The 14073-nt window shown below is 51.3% G+C and overlaps 8 protein-coding genes across 8 annotated transcripts; 5 read left to right on the forward strand and 3 right to left on the reverse strand.

The window, feature by feature from the left end:
• Positions 1-1396: 1396 nt before the first annotated feature.
• On the forward strand, positions 1397-2502 carry A1O5_11382 (uncharacterized protein; the record flags this gene model as incomplete). Its single annotated transcript, XM_007751954.1, has 4 exons — positions 1397-1950; positions 2013-2094; positions 2171-2316; positions 2397-2502. 4 exons carry the CDS (start codon positions 1397-1399, stop codon positions 2500-2502), a joined length of 888 nt encoding a protein of 295 aa, XP_007750144.1.
• A 121-nt stretch (positions 2503-2623) lies between these two features.
• On the reverse strand, positions 2624-3583 carry A1O5_11383 (uncharacterized protein; the record flags this gene model as incomplete). The annotated part of the gene is made up of 1 exon (XM_007751955.1): positions 2624-3583. The coding sequence occupies one exon, from the start codon at positions 3581-3583 to the stop codon at positions 2624-2626; it is 960 nt and encodes a 319-aa protein (XP_007750145.1).
• Positions 3584-4715: 1132 nt separating this feature from the next.
• On the forward strand, positions 4716-5742 carry A1O5_11384 (uncharacterized protein; the record flags this gene model as incomplete). Its single annotated transcript, XM_007751956.1, has 4 exons — positions 4716-4757; positions 4814-4934; positions 4988-5068; positions 5123-5742. The coding sequence occupies 4 exons, from the start codon at positions 4716-4718 to the stop codon at positions 5740-5742; spliced, it is 864 nt and encodes a 287-aa protein (XP_007750146.1).
• A 96-nt stretch (positions 5743-5838) lies between these two features.
• A1O5_11385 (uncharacterized protein) lies at positions 5839-6822 on the reverse strand (the record flags this gene model as incomplete). The annotated part of the gene is made up of 1 exon (XM_007751957.1): positions 5839-6822. One exon carries the CDS (start codon positions 6820-6822, stop codon positions 5839-5841), a length of 984 nt encoding a protein of 327 aa, XP_007750147.1.
• Positions 6823-7548: 726 nt separating this feature from the next.
• A1O5_11386 (uncharacterized protein) lies at positions 7549-8212 on the reverse strand (the record flags this gene model as incomplete). Its single annotated transcript, XM_007751958.1, has 2 exons — positions 7549-8157; positions 8210-8212. The coding sequence occupies 2 exons, from the start codon at positions 8210-8212 to the stop codon at positions 7549-7551; spliced, it is 612 nt and encodes a 203-aa protein (XP_007750148.1).
• A 994-nt stretch (positions 8213-9206) lies between these two features.
• A1O5_11387 (uncharacterized protein) lies at positions 9207-9530 on the forward strand (the record flags this gene model as incomplete). Its single annotated transcript, XM_007751959.1, has 1 exon — positions 9207-9530. One exon carries the CDS (start codon positions 9207-9209, stop codon positions 9528-9530), a length of 324 nt encoding a protein of 107 aa, XP_007750149.1.
• An 881-nt stretch (positions 9531-10411) lies between these two features.
• On the forward strand, positions 10412-11353 carry A1O5_11388 (uncharacterized protein; the record flags this gene model as incomplete). Its single annotated transcript, XM_007751960.1, has 1 exon — positions 10412-11353. The coding sequence occupies one exon, from the start codon at positions 10412-10414 to the stop codon at positions 11351-11353; it is 942 nt and encodes a 313-aa protein (XP_007750150.1).
• Positions 11354-12277: 924 nt separating this feature from the next.
• Positions 12278-13742, forward strand: A1O5_11389 (murein transglycosylase; the record flags this gene model as incomplete). The annotated part of the gene is made up of 2 exons (XM_007751961.1): positions 12278-12375; positions 12422-13742. 2 exons carry the CDS (start codon positions 12278-12280, stop codon positions 13740-13742), a joined length of 1419 nt encoding a protein of 472 aa, XP_007750151.1.
• Between the last annotated feature and the right edge of the window lie 331 nt (positions 13743-14073).

Raw genomic sequence — 14073 nt, forward strand, 5'->3', positions numbered from 1 at the left:
CCTTTTTCTTGGCATTTACTAAGCATGCTTACTAAACCAAAAGAGGCCCCCTGCTGCCCGCAAGCATGGGTGACCTTTTAACTAAGTCAGCCAAGTTAGAAGGGGTGAGGTACTCTGAACTGGAATAGACGTACTGTAACCAGGCAGAGTGGCCATGTTGTGCAAGCATGGGGGTGGCAGGAAGGCGATTCGGCTGGTCACATGTGAGGACAAAAAGGACCAGTATGATTTTGGCTGTGCACGAGAGGCTTTCATGGCAGGAAGATGCTGTTGAGCATTCAAGCATCAACAAGGGGACATGGCAACAGTTATAGCAGTCACAGAATGGCTGTGCTAGCATGCCATCGCTGTCGATGTGCTTAACAGTTTACAGTGCTGGCCGTGCGCCATTCTTTGCAGTTTACATAGAGTATCCTATGGTTTTTTGATTCCGCCTAACTATTCCTGAGCATCCCTTCTATCCTTTTTCACTCCTCAACGCCGCCCCCGTGCTAGGCGCTCGTTACCTTAGCCGGAGCCTCTCTGTGAGTGGTGTTGGGGTTGTTGGTGGTGGTGTTGTCTTGCCAGCGCCGACCAGAAACGCATTCTCGATTTCCGACCGGCCGGACAGGCCCCTGTGCGATGTTGCACGTGCATACCAAACCCAGAAGTCCTCCGTTACAATACCAGTTAGGTAGCAAACTAGTGCACCACGATGGCAGCTGGGGTATCATGTATGGTATGGGGCATGGCCGATTCAGCGGCTACTCGGCTGAACTGTGGAGGGAGGATCAGGCCCGGTGCCAAGCCAGCGTCGATTTAAGGCACCCCCGCAATACCGAGTACAATATAATAAGTACCGGGTAGGCGTAATATGTCCTAGTATGTCCCATTACTTGTTGAACTTCTGCACAATTCATCCATGGACTCTCATCGTCCCCAAAAGTTCACAAAGGGGTTTAGAGCTCGCCACCATCGCCGCGTCATGGTATCATCCACGCTGGACTTTTCCTTAACTCCCCTAATGAACTGACCCTATGGCAGCAACGAATGATCAGGTCAACTATGCCGAATATGGCAAGATCTCGTACCGCAAAGGCTCCAAGCTTTGATTCGATGGGCGCCGGCGCCTTCGTGGGGCAGATCTCTGAGAACAGCAGCGCGAATCTCTGGAAGTTGTCTCGCTTCGGGCGATACGCGGAGATGCCAAGCTGTTATCTCCGCATCCAGCAAAGTGCAAGGCTGGATGGTCGGTGAGGGAACAAACCGGCTTCCGACAGGGTGTCGTGATGGAGAGCGACTGATATTGATTGAGAGGATATAAAAAGTGGTAGGAGGTCACCCTGGAGACGTAACATTGCTCATCTGTCTGGCCATCCGCTCTTGCTCTCGGTGACAACATCACTCGCGCAGAAACATGTCCAAAATTACAAATGTCCCGGCAGGCTTCAGCTTCGTGCCCACGCGGCACGATGACACCTACGAATTCATCAATCCGCTCAAGGGAGAGGCTACCAACTTGAGAATCTTGGTCACAGGGGCTAGTAAAGGCATTGGGCGCGCAACAGTCATCTCATTCGCAAAGTCCGGCGCCTCAGCAATCGCATTACTGGCGCGCTCAGACCTCGACAGCGTCGCCCGAGAGGTTATTGAAGCAGCGAAACAAGCCGGCCGCAAAGAGACGCCCAAGGTGCTTAAGCTGCGAGTCGACACGACGGATGTCGCTGCCGTGGACAGAGCAATGAAGACCGTGGAACAGGAGTTCGGCACGCTAGATGTGGTCATCAACAACGCTTCGAGGATGGAGGCGTGGAAACCCATTCACGAGACGGATGTGCGAGACTGGTGGTCAACCTGGGAGGTGAACGTCAAGGGCACGTTTCTTGTCAGCCGTGCGGCGCTGCCGCTGCTGTTGAAGGGGAAGGAGAAGACGATGGTAGTGATTTCCAGCGCTGGAGGACTGACCACCTCGTGCGTCCTTTCTAAATGCCGAAGTTCGTCAAGCGGAGAGCAGGACTGACAGAAAACCGCAGGGCCGGGGGCAGTGCATACCAAGGCACCAAGACGGCGCAGATACGATTCAACGATTTCCTGATGAAAGAATATGGCGATCAGGTATGCTTCCTTCTGCTTGGCACTGGCTTTTGCCTGCTCAAATAGAACCGCGCTGACACGAAGACCGTTTCCCTAGGGGTTACTGGCATACGCAGTCCATCCCGGTGGCGTGAAAACAGAGGTTGGAACCGCAATGCCGGAGCACATGCATCACCTTCTGGTGGCGGAGCCGGAATTACCCGCAGACACCCTGGTTTGGTTGACGCGGGAACGGAGAAATTGGTGAGTGATTCATTTCTTTGAGCATCCTAGATCAGCGAGGACGTAGACACAGAGAACTGACTTCGAACTTCGAACTTCAGGCTCGCCGGGAGATACGTCAATGCACCATGGGATATGCAACAGCTTTGGGGTAAAAGGGATGAGATAGTCGAGAAGGATCTGCTGAAGCTGAAACTGCAGGTCTGAGGGACTTCAACCGATAATGGTTAACTAGGTAGAGAGGTACCTGACATCCACTATGAAAGTGTAAAGCACACAGTAGGCCATCTGCACTATGTCGTTCAAGCGTGAAGCTGTAATCAAAGGATCACTCCAGCCCATACACCTTCTTCGCGTGCTCAGACGCAAAGGCCGCGCGGAGTGTCTCGTCAACACCCTTGGGATGGATCTGTGGGAAGCGGTCATTGTCCCACGGCTGCGGTAGGAGTGTCCCTTCTCTTCCTTGAATCAATTTGTGGCTCGCCGCCAGTTCTGCATCGACATCGCCTGCGGCCTGTGCTTGTGCCTCCTCTTGCTTTGCTTTCTCAACATCCAAATAAGCGACGTCGTACTTTCTGCCCGTCACTCGTTCGAGGACCTCAAATATCTCGGCGTACGTAGGGTTGCTTCCCGAGATGCGATAGGTTCTTCGATTCCCCTTCGCCTCGGGAGAAAGTGGTTCTTTCAATGTCTCGACGAGGTATCTGGCGCTATCTCCAGCACTGATCAAGCTTTGTCTCCCTGCTGCTGTGCCGTAGATCTTTGCTTTGGCGTTTTTATTGTCAAAGCCAAAGTGCGAGATTACGGACCACTCCGTCAATCGTCCAAGGAGATAGTAGGTCCATCCCAAGTCAGGGACATCTCGAGCTCTTGCCTCAAGATGCTCTCTGGTTTGGACTTTATACTTGTAGTAGCGCTGGGTCCAATTCTGGCCTTCAGTGACATCTGCCCCGTACTCGCTCGGATAGAAGTGGCGGACTCCGGCCTCGATGGCCGCGTCGATGATGGTCGGCTGCAGATATAGACCGTGATTTCCGAGAAAGCTCAGCACGCAGTCGAAGCCTTCGTATGCTTTTGGGGAAGCATAGTCAGCTGCCTCAATGATTTCAAATCCCTGTGCTTTCAGTTCTTGAATTCGGGCCTTTTTGGCTTCGTCGGCGGGCCTCGAAGTGTTGTTGAAGAAGGCAATGCGAGTGAAATTTGTTGGGTTCTTGATGAGCTCATGAGCAACATAGTCACCAAAACTACCCACACCTATGGCGCCGATTAGGAGGATTGATTTGAACATGATTATGGTGTCTCTGAAGTATGTTCAGATAGCCAAATCTTTCGACCGAGGAATATGTCTGTTGTGGAGTTGGAAGAGATTCGGAGGAGAGCTCGTCTTATGATTTATACAAAATAAATTTGAGAGACTCCGACCTCCTTCACTGTAGCTAGACGAAAGGAGTGTCCTGCAGCCAGCAAAGATGACCAAGCAACGTGAGAGAGGCTTAGCCCATCGCAAACAGAAAGAACAAGTCACATATTCGAAACCTCAACAACGCTAGGGGATATTCCTGCAATGACCAAGCAGGGACTCCAATTTAGGGCTCGGTGTTCGTCGCGCACGGATCCTCCTACCAGGTAGAGAGGTCAACATAGAGTCCACAACTGGCCTAAGAGGGGGCACGCAATGACCCAAGCACACAACGGCTCTCGATTCGTAATGATGCGGTCCCGATCGCACAGATGACAAAGCATTGGATTAGAGCAAGCCTCGCAAGTTTGTATCCTGGCACCGTTGTTCCTCGTCAGGTAGTGATTTGGCAAGTGGTCCGAATATTTCGCCTTGCACGGCAAAATGTGATGTGATTAGAGAACGACTTGCGGAACATTGGAATCCTCCAGTAAGAATGAGGTGCCTACCGAGAGCCTAGACGGGAACGTACTGGAGATGACCAAGCATTCCGGGGGTGAATAGTAATATATGCTGAAGAGAAGACACGAAGGAAGATATGGCCGAATTTCGTCCGATGAACTCGCATATTCGATCCCAACCATCGAATCGACCTCACTAGTGTCCGTGGTAACATGGGAAGAACTGCTCCCCTGTGACTTTGAATGTCTCGCTTCTACAATCTGTGTTTCGTTAATTGTTTAAGCGGTTGCAATGGCGAACATTAGGCTGCAGCCCCAACACCCAACCAGGAGTGCAGGCTGTTCAAGCGCGACAGAATCGTGAAGAGTAATCAGGAATTGATATGCCATCACGCCTTATGCGCCGACGGACACTCACCACTCTGCCTGTCACGAGGACGACCGAGGTCGGAGCTGTATATGTAGGCCATTTCGTGTCGACTTCCATCATTCGCAGAGGTACCGATCAATCACTAAAGAGTGAAGTGCGGAAACATTCTTGAACGATTCAGTATACAAAGATGTCTGCTCACAAGCCCAAGGCTTTGGACGGCTCTTTCATGGTAACTCAGGAAAAGATCCCCAGAAATGCCTTGATCTCAGACTGACATTTTTGCAGCTGGCATTTGGAACTGGCTCAACGTGGCGAAAGGAGGATTCCGAGGCCCTCAACACTGGACTTATCGAGATTGTGAAGGAGGCTCTTCAGTTGGGGTATCGTCACCTTGACACGGCCGAGCGTGAGGACTGCAACAACCGCCCCGTTCATTCTCAATTGTTTACCTGACTCCAGTATATAACACGGAGAGGGAAGTCGGAGAGGCGATAAAGCAATCGGGCGTCCCGGTCTCAGAGATCTACATCACTGGGAAAGGTGCGTGGATCTTAGCCACTTGATGTAGGCCGCAAATCTGACAGGGGGCCCCAGTCTTCACGATGTCGGACGTCCAAGGGGCATTTGATCGCACTTTGCAACGACTAGGCGTTGATTATGTCGACTTGTACCTGCTTCATCACCCTTACTTTGCCAAATCCAACGCGGATCTTCAGGGAGCGTGGACCGAGCTCGAGACCATCTATGATTCCGGCAAAGTCGGCGCCATCGGCGTCTCGAACTTTACTGAAGACCACATCAGGACAATATTGGAAACTGCACGAATAAGGCCAGCGTGCAATCAGATCGAATTGAATCCATATCTACAACGAACCCAACTGCAGCAATACCACAAGAAACAAGGAATACAAACGTTTGCCTTCTCACCCTTATCGCCAATTGTTAGAGCGAGTCCAGGTCCACTTGATAGTGACTTGGAGTCGATCGCAAAGAAACATGGAATCAGCACCGCTGTTGCTTTGATACGATGGGCGTTACAGCAAGGCATTGCGGTGGCGACAACTTCAACTGACAAGGCTCGTATGAAAGATCATCTGCTCGCTCTGGATGTGTCACTACTAGAGAAAGAAGTAGCATTGATCAGTAGATTTGGTGCGGAGAAACATTTCAGGGGTCGTTGGAACGATAAATTTGCTCCAGACGATAGAAGCTGAAAAGTACAAGGATTGAACATCCAACCTGCTACCCCCGGTTACGAATCGGGAGCTTTAAGATGCCCAAGTTGATTTAATGGTTGTCGAGAACAATAATCAATGTTCATCTTTGGTTAGCGGACCGCCTTGCTCGGCTCTTTTTGCTGCGGCGGGAAAGAGCCCCCATGTGTTCTTCGCGATAGTGCCGGCTGGTAACCGTTGCCGTCTCTCAAAAGCTTCGACGTCTTCTTTATTCTCATTCATGGTGCGTGGGGTTGAGCAAGGGACTCCGCAGTCTGATCCATAAAGGCAATGGCCAATGCCGACCATGTTTGCAGCAGGAGCTAGCCCAGTTTTAGCTGTTGCGGCTGTGTCGATATAGAGACTTGATAGCTGCTCCTCGATCTCCTCTCGTGTCAAGTTTTCTGGATTTGGGACCCAGGACTCTGTTCCTAGGAGGCTGATCCGTCCGGAAAGAGCTGGAAGTGCTCCTCCGCAGTGGGCAAAGATGAACTTGATGTTTGGAAATCGTCGGAACACCCCCTTGTATAGCATATCAGTGGCGACTCTCGCCGTATCAAACGCCACATCGATCAGTGGGCTAGGCTTTCCGTACGTGCCTGCAACATATGCGTTTGGATGTATGTGGACAACCGCATGTCGGCGGTTCAGCACTTGCCAAACCCGTTCGAGTCTTGAATCACTCAGAGGAACTTGGTTGTACAACGTGGTTGTTGCAAAGCCATCAGGCCGAAGGTCCCATTGCTCCACTCTTCTGATCTCTGAAAGGCAGGCTTCTGTGTCATCGGTAGGAAGACCAACAAGCTGCCCGAATCGCTGAGGATATTTCTTCACTATGTTGTGTCCGAGGTCATTGGCAGCTCTCAACTTCTCGTGCGGATAGGGTAAGTAGCTGAGTAGCGACATTTGTACACTAGCACCGTCATTGTACTGAATGATGTTCTCAACGTTCCAATGCAGCGACGATGCAGATACCATGAAGTTCCCGTTGCGAAGTGCTTGAGCCATCTCCTCCGCTTGTGCGTCTGTCAGGGGAGGGAAGAAATGGGTATGGACATCGAGCCAGCCTGTTGGTGCCATGTTGGCTAGAGTCTTGATACGAGCTTCGTAGTTCGAACTGGACCTTTAGCTGTTACAAGAACGAAAGCAGAAGTCATCTCGCAGTCTCAATGCCATTCGTCATGATATCGAAGGTGAGATTCTTATCTCCGAAATGGTTAAGTCCGAGTTGTTGGCCTTTCACTGCTGTCGTGGTGTGCAACAATCCTGGTATGACTTGATGAGAATTCCACCCGATCCTATCAAGTGAGCGCATATAATCATGTTAGTTCTGCTTTTCCGTGTGGAGCCTGTAACTATTGTTGACTGCTGAAGATGTCGGAAGCAGGATTTGCCTTTGTCAAGGTGATTCAAGCGGGCAATAACTCCTCGATGACCGCAGCAGATTGGGCTGAAAAACACGACAGAGATCATGTCCACTGTGTTAATGCTCGAAACACAAGCAACGTCTGATCGCCCTTCAGGTTCCAATGCGCTTTCCGGCAAACGGAGTCCAACTAATGTCTTCGCTCACGTCCCCTTGATGAGGACCAGCTTGCTTTGCATTGGGCATTTCCTGGCGCAGAGCACAACAAAGGTAAGAACGGCACGGCATTTCCTCTTGCCTGTCCCAAGATCAATGTTCCTCGCCAACACGTGCTTGCGGCCGCAAGCCCACCGAGCCATTCAACGATAGACTCGGAAATGTTAAGGTGACAGGCTTCACCACGAACTTCAAGAGGCTGTTGCAAACACCCTCGCGTCCTCTCAAGATGTGACTTTCTTCAACTCCGGATTTGTCTCTAACGTCTGAGAGATGAAACCCCTCAGAGCGGCCCACCTCTCACTTGTCGACGGTATGGGGACCGTCTTGCCTGCCCCATTTGCAGTGTCCCTAGAAGTCTGCGCCGCAGCTTCGTTAAGGGACCTGGGTGTTGCAAGTTGCGCCATATTCTTCGCAAATCGATCTCGTTCGCCTTTATCGACTTTCTCCCTCCTCTTCATTGCGCCCGGCCGGGACTTCATACTCCTTCGCCTGATGATATTAACTTGGTCTGGAGGCTGGTTGCCTGTTGACATGCCCGTCGCCCGTGTGCCATTGTTCTCTAGCTCGTTGTCATCCGGAAGTGCGGCTGCCAGGGCATCTAGGGCTGTGACAAGTTTGTTATTCGGTCGCCTTCGTCTAGGTTTTTTGGCGGCAGATTTCGTGACTTTGTTCATAAGCTCAGCGTGTTTGATTCGACGCTTGTCCTTCTTCGAAGAGGCGAAGAGCGGTTCGGCCTCGGGTGCGGCATTTGATACACCAGTCTTGGGGGTCTTTTTCAGGATAGATTTCGAAGGTCGCACGCCCCGCGCTGGCGGTTCGCGAACAGGAGCCTGGTGGTAGCTTGGTCAGTTGCGACATCTCAATGGCCTATAATCGGCCTACCATCACATATGAAAGACAATTGGTGTCTTGATCTTATTCGACGTTACACACAACATGCTAAAGGACGACCAGAACATCCTTGAACATCTAAGAGAAGGCGAAAAATTGAGTGGAAACTCGCTTATCGATAAGGGCTGGCGCAGGTCAGCATGTCATTAGGCTACTACTGGGTACTGTATGTAGCTATTAGGCTACAATAGGCCCCACAATCTGCACCACCTGCACCAAGTGCGGTCAGATGCTGCACTCACTACTTCATAATCCGAGCTTCATCACCTCCCTCTTCTCACTTTGTACCATCTCCTGCTGTTCTCTTCTCTCGTCGAGCTCGAAGGAAAGTAATAGACACCAGTCCATCAAATGAGCTCAGATAGGTAGGTGTGCGACGCATCCATCCTCGTCAGCGGTAGAAGGGCACCGACCCTCTCGGCAGAAACACTTGCCAAACTAAGCAGAAAGACGCCCAACACGGAAGGTGTTCGGCCTGATGAAGCACAGAGGTACCAGTGTACGAAAACCTTCCTCAATCCCAGCTGACACGAGTAAACGCCACGAAACTCGGCACCAGGTCTTCGACAAGTGTTGTTCGCTGCTAGCTAGCACAGAAAGAATCCGTTCCCCGGTTTACGATTGGGAAGCAGCTCTGATACACTACCGAAACGGGCAGTTCTTTGAGAATCTTGGAAGCCAACGATTCGGCAAGGGAGCGTCAGGGAATACACTTTACCTCGGTGCCGGACGATCCAATCGTCCGGACGAACGAGTCGACAGTCCATGCCGCGCCTCAGCCAGCCCCTCGTTCAATCTTGCCGTTCCCCGCACATCCTGATGCATTGATATAAACATCAGCTGGGTGCTCGTTCTCGATGGGGAGCCAGGACTTCTTGAGTGCGACACCGGCGAAAATAAGACATCAGGCCTAATCCATTATCTTCCCGACAAGAATACCCTCAACAACCGACTGCTTCTCCCAGATTTCACTCCACCAGCTCTCGAAATGCCTTTCCACGCAACGGTCCTCTACCCGAATGAACCCGACACCAAGTTCGACATGTCGTACTACCTCAAAACCCATATGCCTCTGGTGATGGAAAGCTTCGGGAAGCATGGTCTCAAGAGATGGGAAGTGCTAGAATACAAGCCCGGTGCGGATGGCGCGCAGCCAAAGTTCGGCGTGGGAGCGACATTGATCTTTGATACGCCTGAGCAACTGGGTGCGGCATTGTCTTCGGAGGACGCAAAGCCCGTCTTTGGAGACATCGCAAACTTCTGCAACAAACAGCCCGTCTTTCTCGGAGGAGAGCTGGTGGGGATTTCTTAAGGAGGCGCTAGACGATCACCTCGGAGAGGAATGCCATACAAGACCATATTTCTCAGCCCTTAAGAGAGAGACCTACTTAAATCCGCGATTCTAGAGTGAGCCATTAAGCAGCAGGAACGGCCAGTGACGCCTTGAACAGCTATCTCAAGTACACAGTGAATGTTCCTTCCGTTTCTCCTTTTACATTGCTGAAGGCGTGGGTTGCCTCGACTCAGCTCTTCCTCGCCTGCAACGCCTATTGATTGCGCCCGGCCTCGCTTAGATATGTTCTTTTCTGAGTCGAGTACGGGCTGGAATCCTTTATCTTATTGCTCACAGCACAGTTCGACAGCGAGCGAGCGACGACGGAGAAATCGGTGATGACATTCGGTACCTCAAGACTCTCGTATTTGGTATGCCCTTTGACCAGGTGTGAAGGATTCTATCGCCATGACATAGAATGATCTTTAGTCAAGATGCAGAAGGCGCCTCGAGAAGGCCAGGAGAGAGGTCAAGTCCCCACGAATCGCAGGGCGGTTGGGAACACTTTACCGAGGTGACGCTGAAAAACAAGTGGTAGAGTAGCACCGAAAAGCGGTCCCTAACTAGAGGAACACACGAGTGTTCAGGAGAAGGACAGCGCTTCATCAAATTGTCATTTCATTCCTACCGGGATTGCCGATCGCTGTCCCATTGACGTATGCCACGTTGCCTTCGACCGGAGAAGAGCGACCTCGTTTGACAAGTCAAGGGTGAACGAGACGGCATTTCTTTCGTCTCAAGAGTACCAATTTGTATTTCCTCCTGGAAGACGGTATGCGGAGTCGTTGATCGTTGTTTTAAGAGCATTGCCGGCAACTATTTGTCTCGATCTCGAGTGTCGCCGGCCAGCATCGTTTGTAATGGCTCCGATTGTACTCGATCACACCGTCGACCAGCTGAACCTGCACAGAGCTGCCAAGGCAGAGTCAAGCACCCAAGAAACGGGCAAAAGCATTCGTCTCGCTGCGAGGTCCGGCGTTTACGATAAGCCGACTTCTGGCGCAGCGCCCACCTATGTTCAGGCAAATCTGATAGCCTTGCCATCGAGGTTTGCGGCCGATTTTAGACTGTTATGTCAAAGGAACCCGGTTCCATGTCCCCTGCTGGCAGAATCGCTGAGGGCAGGGATGTGGGATGAGCTCAAATCCTGGGTACCCGGCTTGAACGGAAATCACATCGCAGAAGATCTCGATCTTCGCTATGACTTTCCCAAGTACATGTTGTATCAAGACGGGGAGCTGGTCAAGTCTCATTGTGGCGACGTTGGCGCGGTGTGGACCGAAGACCACGTTGGCTTTTTGATCGGCTGTTCTTTCAGTTTTGAAGCCGCACTTGCCACCGAAGGGCTGGCTCCTCCCCATATGGCACATGGTAGGAACGTACCAATGTACCGAACGACCCTTCCTCTGTGCCCCGCCGGTGTGTTCAGTCAATCCACATATGTGGTGTCAATGAGACCGTACCAAAGAAAGGACGTCCAGAAGGTGAGGGATGTCACACGCACATATGTCGCGACTCATGGTGAACCAATTGACTGGGGATGGGATGCCGCAACTCGCCTCGGGATCAGGGACATCAGTAAGCCAGACTTTGGAGATAGCCCAATATTGCCTGATGGCTCCCCCCTCGTTCGAGGCGTTGGTGCTGAGTCCGAGGAATTTGTCCCTGTCTTCTGGGGATGTGGTGTGACGCCACAAGAAGCAGTACGACAAGCTGCCCTGGATGGACCTGTCATAGGCCATGCTCCGGGACACATGATTGTGCTGGACATCAGGGACTGGGACATTGTCCCAAATACATAAGCTCGATAATCTCGGCAGTTCCTGTGGTCTGAGGGAAGGAAAATAACAATTAGAAGCCCAGAATGTCCTTGGGGTCATCAGATTAACCACGACCTTGAAGTAATTGCTGGTTCACAGCTGAATCCATCCTTTACGCTCTCCCAAGATACACTGCATCTCTTCGTTACTTTTCCGGCTCGACTGAAGGGCAAGCGCGTTTAACTGGTTGTTGTTCTGAGAGTAGCAAGACGGCTAGAATTATAGGGGGCTTCGCTCAGGATTCACAGCAAATGTCGAAGAAAATTGGCAGAACGAGCAACTCGGCACAATGGGTGTCACCACAAGTCTACCCAACTACCTACCTACCTAGGTACCTTGGCGGAGTGAACTTGCGAGCTTGTAGGGACAATATGTAGTTAACAGTTGCACCAATCAAGGCGACGGATTTTCGGAGTTGTGATAGCCGAGGTATGTACTTTCCGCTGCAAGCAATTTGAGACGCGAAAGTACATTTTGGTCCACCCTAGTCTTGGCTACTGCGGGCCATCTGGCTCGACAGCCATTCACCAGATTGTCCTCTTCTTTTGCCCTCTTGCCTCTCCCCTTGCTCTACCTCATTCTCTTCAATCGTTTCTCAAAGAAAGTCGCAAGATCCGTCAAGTAAGCCAAGTCAAAGGTGGGTCTTTGTTTCTGAGCATGATGAATGCCGGCTGAATCGGAGATGGACGCCGATGGACGCCTATCTATCGTTCCCTCCGGTTCTGGGCCACTGCATTCAATTTCAGCCTAAATTGGCCAGCCTCCAAGCCTTGCATGAATCGGAGAAATACAAACCCTCCATAATAGGATTTAGCAATGAGCGCACAGAGTTTCTCTGTCGAGCGCATCGTTCACATTGAATCAGAAGCAACTGATTGACTAGCTTCACTCATGTCAACGGCCACGATGGCGACTGGAATACTCAAGGTAAAAGACACCCAGGTGGTCGACAATGGCGGAAATGCAGTCATCTTGCGAGGCTGTGCTATCGGAGGATGGCTCAAGTAAGCTCCCTTCGATTTTGGCTTGCATCATCTAAGAATGGAGTAGTATGGAAAACTTCATCGTAGGCTACCCCGGTCACGAATCAAGCATTCGCACTGCGATGTTGGAGGTCATGGGTCAGAAGAAGTACGACTTCTTCTTCGACCGATGGCTATACTACTTTTTCACAGAAGCCGATGCAAAGTTCTTCAAGTCACTAGGTCTGAATTGCATCCGCATTCCGTTCAACTATCGACACTTCGAAGACGACATGAATCCCCGTGTGCTCAAAGAAAGCGGCTTCAAGCACCTGGATCGGGTGATTGACCTCTGTGCAAAGGAGGGTATTTATACCATCCTGGACATGCATACTGTTCCCGGTGGCCAAAGCCCTGGCTGGCATGCCGATAACACCACGAGCTATGCCGCATTCTGGGATTATAAGGACCATCAAGACCGAACGGTTTGGCTGTGGGAGCAGCTTGCACACCGCTACAAAGGCAACCCCTGGATAGCGGGATACAACCCTATTAATGAACCTTGTGATCCAAAACATGTCCGCTTGCCCGCTTTTTATGCTCGACTGGAGAAAGCAATAAGAGCCGTTGATCCAGATCACATTCTGTGGCTTGACGGGAATACATTCGCAGCTGAATGGAAGGGCTTTAACACAGTCCTCCCAAATTGTGTCTATGCCCTGCATGATTACAGTATGATGGGCTTTCCCACTGGACGCCCGTACGAGGGGACTTCTGAGCAAAAGGAGAGATTGGAGGCGCAGTTCCTGCGCAAGTCCGAGTTCCAGAGGAGTCATAAAACCGCAATCTGGAATGGCGAATTCGGGCCCGTGTACGCAAACCCTAAATGGGATGAGAACGCCGAAGAGATCAACCAAAAACGATACAATATGCTGGGCGAGCAGATGCGGATCTATGACAAATTCCAAATTCCGTGGTCTATCTGGCTCTTCAAGGACGTCGGCCTGCAAGGCATGGTCTACACGTCTCCCGACTCGCCCTGGAATAAACTGATAGAGCCTATACTGGAAAAGAAGAAGCGCCTGCAGCTGGACGCATGGGGGAAGTATCCGTCCAAAGAAGTCGACGATGTGATGTTGCCCCTCATCAGCTGGATAGACTCTGTCTCGCCAACGGCGAAGAATGTCTACCCATCCACGTGGAACACTGCAAGGCACATCGAGCGTGCCGTCCTGCAAACCTTCCTTGCGGAGACATTTTGTCAGGAATTTGCCGAGCTGTTTCGCGACAAGGATGAAGGTGCTCTGGAGGAGCTAGCGAGGAGCTTCAGCTTCGAGAATTGTGTCCAAAGGGAGGGCCTGAACAAGATCATGTCCGACTACGCCGCTGTCGCGTCGAAGACTACCTGAAAATAGATTAGGCGAGAGCACCCTGTATTGAGCAAACGCAGTTGCCGCTGCATTTCGATGTACATTCAACTCGACCCTTCCCGCATGAGCGAAGATGGTAGCGTGATATTCGGGCGTTTTCCGGAGATCCTAGACGACTTGCCTTTCTGCCTCAATCTTTTCTTGCCTAAATTCATTTCTTGGTATCGGTGTTCCGGTGTCGACTCCAATCAATTGGGGGACTTGTGGGGACAGTCCGTGGGGAAATGGGGACACAAGGCTGAGGTCAACAAGTGTGATGGGCTTTTTGCTTCGGCAGATGGACCAGGGACATAAATGCCAGCATTGTCTC

The sequence above is a fragment of the Cladophialophora psammophila genome, assembly GCF_000585535.1.
Source record: "Cladophialophora psammophila CBS 110553 chromosome Unknown aczJe-supercont1.25, whole genome shotgun sequence".
NCBI lineage: Eukaryota > Fungi > Ascomycota > Eurotiomycetes > Chaetothyriales > Herpotrichiellaceae > Cladophialophora > Cladophialophora psammophila.